Source organism: Maylandia zebra, linkage group LG12, assembly GCF_041146795.1.
Source record: "Maylandia zebra isolate NMK-2024a linkage group LG12, Mzebra_GT3a, whole genome shotgun sequence".
Lineage (NCBI taxonomy): Eukaryota > Metazoa > Chordata > Actinopteri > Cichliformes > Cichlidae > Maylandia > Maylandia zebra.
Window position 1 is genome coordinate 38,957,858 of NC_135178.1, and position 7,500 is coordinate 38,965,357.

Sequence of the window (7,500 nt, forward strand, 5' to 3'; positions counted from 1 at the left end):
TCAGTCCAGCTCGTAAGTCTGTTTGAACTTTATTACTTGTTAATGAATGTTTTATTACCCTGCAGCCTCCCATTTACTGCCGCAGCTGTTTTGGGCTTAAACAGCTGTGTTCATGTTCAGCTGCAGGGTGTGCAGAAGAAACAAAGGGTCAGAACAACTTATTTGATGCCCAAGCACAAAGAAGCTTGTAGCGTCCTGCATTTCCTCAATCAGGCCGGCCGTGTCAAACAGCAGAGAGTCAGCGTGGTCCTCGTTAGTCCTGTTTACCGTCCATCAGGTCACCAGTGGATAAGTGAGGGTTAAGGTTAGGTTGAATTTCCCCACATGCTAAACATGCCCAGCTTTTCAAACTAGAAGATTTTACCTCTCAACCAAATCTCATAGATCCATTTTGACCTTCCAGCTTTCCGGCACGCCAAACAGGTGAAAATTCCATATAAATGTGATCCTATTCCAAACAGGTCGGTGGAAACCTGTGGGTGTTAAGAGGTTAAGAACCACAGAATCAATAACCTCTATAGACAGGGACAAGGTTTTTGTGCAAGAAGCTTTTGTTGACCAATCACATTTGACCGGGTGAGTCACACACCTCCAGGAGAGCGTTAACCAACCCAAACGCCCCCTTGCTCAAGGGTCATGTTTACCAAGGCTTCAGCAGGTTCCAGTACAGGTGCAGAGCAGTCGGGGCTGTTTTTGCAACCAGCATTTTAAATTTGCAGCTGCAACAAAGTTTGTAGTGATAGGTTTGTAGCTTGAACCTATTCGCTGGAACGTTGAAGGCAATATAATCACACAGCAAGCAAGACACGAAGTAGGCAAAGTTCTTCATGTTTCTCGTGCACGGGAGAGAACCGGACAGACGCCGTTCCTTCGCTTGACCCCAGTTGCTCTCGTTCGTTCTCCCGTAACACTGTTGTTTTATTGAGGCTACATGAATATGCATAGGTTCATTAACATATGATGTCTACATACACACAAAGAGTACCGTGTGTGTGTGTGTGTGTGTGTGTGTGTGTGTGTGTGTGTGTGTGTGTGTGTGTGTGTGTGTGTGTGTGTGTGTGTGTGTGTGTTACTGCTGATCAAAGGGTCCTATAACATAAAAGCACAAACGCAAACATCCTTGGTCAGGAAGAGGGTAGCCTCCCCCTCACCCTAGATGGTTCACCCTAGATTTCCCCCAGGGATCAATAAAGTATTCTGATTCTGATTCTGATAACACGGTGAGGAAGTCCAGCATTTAAAGCACTTAGACTAGAACAGACGTAGCTACGTTAATCCTACCATAAAACAATAAGACAAGGTACGACCTCTCTCGTGCTCCCAGAGTGCTCTCTAATGCACACAAAGTTTGCAGACTATCACTACACAATCGATTATACACCTCTAAGCATATATGGTTAAATATTTCTTAGCATAAATGACAATCAACAATACAAAACCTAACATGTAGTCTTTCGATAAAAAGAGCTGCAAGATAACGTTGTTGTGAGTTGCCACTATGTGATAAACTGAAATCTTCACACCGAGTTCTGAGTTTCCAGCAGCCTGAAATAAACCAAAATTACATCCAGTTGACTTTAAAGACCCCGAAATAAGAAGGTGGAAAAAACTACTAAAGGTTTGTTTCACCCTTTAAAGACACCTTTGAACTCTTTGGGTACTTCCTGGAGATTGAGAGCATTGGACTTGTGAGGATGTGTGTGGGGGAAACAGCTCGTAGCTTGCATGGAGTGTGAGTCTGTGAAGGTTCTCAGTCATCCAGGTCATCGTAGTCCAAGGAGCTCGGAAAGAAAAGGGTCTGGACTTCTTTAAGCTGCTTGACGACGCTTCATCTGAGAAGCTTCTTCAGGTATAAGGTTAAATGGTGGAGAGTCCCAGATTAGACTATCCTCTCTACATAATCGCACGAGCCAAGGAGTGATTATGGAGGTCTCAGTCTTCTAAAGAGAAGACAGATGGTTTGAAAGAGGAGTGAAAGAAGCATCTTTGTCCACTTTGAACGGCCATCTTTGAACAGAGGCGGGGCTTATGACCCCAACTGTCTGCCTATAATCCAGACACCTTAACGCCCACATCCAGGGCCATCTGACCTCAGTTAGTCACATGACAGGGTGGGGCTAGGTTTCACAATGAGCTCACCCGAAACCCTGGTTGATTGTGACCCACACCCGTTTTCACACCTTGGCTCGTGTGATTAGGTGGAGGATCATCAGGGGGTCCTTTGTCCCTCTTTGGGGGGACTCTCCGCCATTTGACCCTAGAACTGAAGAAGCTTCTTGGATGAGAGGTGAAACGTCTTCAAGCAACTTACAGAAGTCCAGATGCTCTTCTTTCCAAGCTACTTAGACCATGGAGCGCTAGCTTTGAGTTGTTTCTGACTCATTGGAATAACAGCAGAATATTCATTGAGCATAAATATGCTTTTTGAAAATGTAATTTCTTAAATTTAAATTTGATACGAGTCTGGACAAACGTTCACAGACTGTATGTGCTGATGATATGTGCAAGTATCAACAGCATAAGCCGCTCTAGACGAACGTGACAAACTGATAACAACCTAAATATGCATCACTTTAAAACGTCTCCTCTCTCAGGTATCTGATAACGGCACCTCTATCGCTCCGCCTGGACGCCGTGGAGACCGTGGTGGTGCAGCTGTTTGGTTTTACAGGTGAAGTCAACGTCTACCTGTTCCTGAAGACGTCAATGGCTCCGAATCACCGGGTTCTGGCTCGGGAGGTCGTGACCCTCAATGCACAAAATAACCACCAGGCTGACGCCAAAGTCCGGGTGAGAAAAGATGCTAACAGGCTAACACCTGCAGTTTAACTGAAGGCATCTGAAATACTTATGATGTCACTTCCTTTTTACAGCTGTACCCAAACCAGCTGGACAAGAGTGCAAATCATGTGATTCTCCATGTGCAGTCAGACGTGATCAATCAGCACCAGTCTGTGCCCATCAGTCGCACCAATGGCTTCCTGTTCATCCAAACCGACAAACCGCTGTACACGCCGCGTCAGAGCGGTGAGAGAAGTTTGTCCCAGTTCAGACTCCAGCCTTCTCCTCATTAATCTTATGTTTTATAACCCATCTTTACACTCAGCTAGTCAGGTGGTTGTCTTGTAGTCATAAAGACAGACTGGTTTGGGGGTCAGAGGATAGAGGGTGTGGCCTGTTGAGGCTGCTGGAGCTCAAACTGCAGAAGAAGTTCATGGTGGTTCTGATAGAAAGGTGCCACAGTACACAGAGCATGCAGTTTGTTGCATAAGGGACGCATAGTCACGGACCAATCACGTTACCCGCGCTGACCCGTGTTCAGCTGACAGTACCAACGATGGGCACGAGAGCTTCAGAACTGGACCACAAATCACAAATTATACAGCTCCAAATCCCAACAACAGTGTCAAGGTGCTTTATATTGTAAGGTAGACCCTACAATAATACATACAGAGAAAAACCCAACAATCATATGACCCCCTTTGAGCAGCACTTTGGCGACAGTGGGAAGGAAAAACTTCACCTGGAGGGGCGGGGCCATCTGCTGCGACCGGTTGGGGTGAGAGAAGGAAGACAGGATAAAGACATGCTGTGGAAGAGAGACAGAGGTTAATAACAGATATGATTCAGTGCAGAGAGGTCTGTTAACACATAGTGAGTGAGAAAGGTGACTGGAAAGGAAAAACTCAATGCATCATGGGAATCCCCAGCAGCCTACATCTATTGCAGCATAACTAAGGGAGGATTCAGGGTCACCTGGTCCAGCCCTAACTATATGCTTTAGCAAAAAGGAAAGTTTGAAGCCTAATCTTGAAAGTAGAGATAGTGTCTGTCTCCTGAATCCAAACTGGAAGCTGGTTCCACAGAAGAGGGGCCTGAAAACTGAAGGCTCTGCCTCCCATTCTACTTTTAAATACTCTAGGAACAAGAAGTAGGCCTGCAGAGCGAGAGCGAAGTGCTCTAATAGGGTGATATGGTACTACAAGGTCATTAAGATAAGATGGGGCCTGATTATTTAAGACCTTGTATGTGAGGAGCAGGATTTTGAATTCTGGATTTAACAGGAAGCCAAAACAGGAGAAATCTGCTCTCTCTTTCTAGTCCCTGTCAGGACTCTTGCTGCAGCATTTTGGATCAGCTGAAGGCTTTTCAGGGAGTTTTTAGGACTTCCTGATAATAATGAATCAGGTGGAAAAGATCAAATATTACTCAGTGAGTTGAACTTTTTTCCTCATGCGTGCAGATTAAAGAAGAAAGAATCAGATTTTACAGACAACTGTGTTACTGCTGTGTGTGATCAGCAACATTATGAGCTCATTGTCTGTATCATCAGGAATACAAAGACACAGATACATCAGTTAAATGTTTTTATGATGGAGGGGCGTACCATCTAAGCTGATGTTTCTAAAATGTCCTTTGGGAGCTTCAGGCATAGCTGGACTGGAACCATCAGCTGCTGATTTGGAGATGTCTGTTTAAGAGAACAGATAAATAACTTCAATCTGAATTCCAGCTGCATGTTAACCACTGTATCAATGTACCTGTATCATAGCAAATTACAGTTCAATGTCCAATGTGTAAAAGAGGTCATATAACTGGAGATCCAGTTGGGCCACTGGTCGGGGGGCTGCTCCCTCCTGAGTCTGTGTGCTGTTGGCTCCAGCCGATCCAGGAGAGAAGGACAACCGCTGCCTAAGCAAAACCTGTAGTGATCCCATACGTGTCAGGAGTATCGGAGCAGCTGAGACGCATTTTTTCTAAACACCGGGTCTCTGTGGCTTTTAAACCTCAAAACACGCTGCGCCAAAAACTGGTCCACCCCAAGGATTGGGTCCCCAACACAAACAGAGTAACATAGTGTACGCTGTTAAGTGCAGGAGGATTGGCAGGATTTATACATCGGGGAAACCAAACAAGCTCTGGCAACACAGCAGGGCCACCTCGTCAGGCCAGGACTCTGCAGTCTGTTTACGCCTACAGGCCAGTGGTCACTCTTTCAAGGCAACACGTTCTCACTCCCAAAGCATAACATTTTACGCTAGGTGACAAATCGTCAACATATTACGTTTTCGGCTACACACTACGTTCCTAAATGACGACCTCGGAAAAATGAGGAAATATGAGAACCGTCTGAGTTCTCATGTTCTCCCCGTGTTCGCGTGGGTTCCCTCCGGGTACTCCGGCTTCCTCCCACCGTCATGCAGCTTGTGGGGATAGGTTAATTGGATAATCCAAATTGTCACTAGGTTTGAAAGTGAGTGTGAATGGTTGTCTGTCCCTGTGTGTTGGCCCTGCGACAGACTGGCGACCTGTCCAGGGTGTACCCCGCCTCTCGCCCTATGACAGCTGGGATAGGCTCCAGCGCCCCCCGCGACCCTGAAAAGGATAAGCAGAAGTGAATGGATGGATGGATGGAGTACCGTCTGGACTCAATCTACACATTCGCTCTTTTTCTTCACATCGCTTAGAAACACGCTACTTAACATCATTAAAGTCCCGGTTAAGGTCAGGAATAAGGTTAGGTTTAGGGCTGGAATACAGGGCTGGAACGTCTATTACCGCGGGAGCGTCATTGCACTGGATTTCAGCCATAACCCGCAGTGTACCATAAGAACGCCGAAGGTCTCCTTTCGCGTTCCTCAGGAACGCCGCGGGACGTGACAAAACATCGGCATGTTACGCCTCGGGAGTGAGAACGGGCTGTTCAAGGATGGGGGATGTACACATCCTGGACAGGGAGGAACGCTGGTTTGAGGGCGGAGTCAAGGAGGTCATTTACGTGAAAAGGGAAAGACCATCTCTGAATGGAGGAGGGAGCCTAAGGGTACATCTGTCACCATCTTACAATGCTGTGATTGTAGCCATTCCCCAACTCTCTGTGAATGGTACATGGTCATAAACTGACCTCACAGCCCATCGTTCATTCAGTGCTGCTAGTGTCAGTCAGTACAAATGTGCTGTTTATAAGGTTGAAACCTGCAGTCAGCTGAGACTGAAGGAGTCACCTGATGATGATGAAACATTTCTCCCACCGAACAGAACCAGATGGACAGAATCAGCCTTTTGAGACTTGTGGACATGATCAAAGAAGGTAACAGTACAGCTACCTGCATGTGGGAGAGGGTTCGTATACCTGGAAGTCCACTGGAGACTCCGCCCCCTCGCTCTCTAAGTCAGTCAGTTCTGTCTCCTCTCTGCTCTAACACGTGTCCTCAGTTTCCATGAGAAGCATTGGTGTGTGGTGTCTTTGATCAACAGGTTCATATGGCTTCATAGAGTTTGGTAGATCTCCTCAGCCAGTCCTTGCATAGGGTTCCTGTTAAGGTCTCCATCAGCTCAGAGCTGGAGTTCATCTTTCAGGCTGTCTTTGTCATGGTTTCTGTAGTCGGATGGTTCTCATTAACCTAAAAATTCAGACGATCCTCTTTCAGGTTCTCCGTTACACCATCACCCTTGTCACTCATACAGCTGTGCTTCTGTTCCCAGTCAAAGTGAGGGCGTTCTCCTTGAACCAGGAGCTGAGACCGGCTAATCGCAGCGTCTACCTGACATTTAAGGTAAGCGGGAAGTTGTCCTGTGTAGTAGCAGGTGGGTGCAGTGATGGGTTCCATAATATCTTACCCTCTCCCTCCCGCCAGGACCCGGACCATACAACAGTGGACATTGTGGAGATGGTCGATGTGAACAATGGAATCCCATCTCTGCAAAACCCCTTTAAGATCCCCGTCAACCCAAAGTAAGAAATAAGAGTGTAAAACAAGCGACACACAGCTGCGTGGTCGTGTATCTAAGGTCGTGTCTGTGATTCCAGGTTGGGCATTTGGTCCATTGAAGCTTCTTACTCCAATGATTTCACCACAACAGCAACCACCGACTTTGAAGTTAGAGAATACGGTACATTATAATATCATGAAGCAAACTGCTGGTGCTGATCGAGGGTAAAACACGCGTTATTAATGGCTTTCACCCTGCATCAGTTCTTCCCAGTTTCTCCATCCAAGTGGAACCAGAAGCAAATTACATCAGTCACAATTTATTCACCAGTTTCAACTTCAAGGTTTCAGCCAGGTGAATAAACATTTCTGCACTGTTTATAGACTTTCAAATAATTTAAAGCTGTCAGTTACACACGAGTGGTATTTTTACCTGTCCCAGGTATCTCCACGGCGCTCCGGTGGCTGATGGTGACGTGTTTCTGCGCTACGGCTATGTTAGTGGGAAAAGTCCGCCAGTTATCATCCCAAACTCTATCATCAGAGAAAGTGTAAGAGACATGAACAAACACCAGGACACTTGTTATTATTATTATTAATGCTGATTAATGTTGACAGTATTGTTATTTGAACCATTTCACTCGTGCTCCAGCTGTTTTATGCTACAGAAACCATCCAGGTATCCAAATGTTCAGCTTTTTCAGGATGACTGATGTATTACTTTGACTTTTTGTAACTTTTATAGTTGTTTTTTCAATATTTAGACTGTTATGGATTTATTTTATCA

General features: G+C 45.9%; 1 protein-coding gene across 1 annotated transcript in view; it reads left to right on the top strand.

Annotated features, from left to right (window-relative positions):
* The window catches only part of c5 (complement component 5), a 34,930-nt gene that overhangs the window by 141 nt on the left and 27,289 nt on the right, over positions 1–7,500 (top strand). The window contains exons 1-8 of the mRNA XM_014410173.4: positions 1–12; positions 2,595–2,790; positions 2,874–3,027; positions 6,487–6,557; positions 6,639–6,736; positions 6,812–6,894; positions 6,978–7,068; positions 7,156–7,264. The exon at positions 1–12 is cut by the window's left edge and continues 141 nt beyond it. Of these exons, the coding sequence (XP_014265659.3) occupies positions 1–12; positions 2,595–2,790; positions 2,874–3,027; positions 6,487–6,557; positions 6,639–6,736; positions 6,812–6,894; positions 6,978–7,068; positions 7,156–7,264 (814 nt within the window). The remainder of the gene's footprint in view (positions 13–2,594; positions 2,791–2,873; positions 3,028–6,486; positions 6,558–6,638; positions 6,737–6,811; positions 6,895–6,977; positions 7,069–7,155; positions 7,265–7,500) is intronic.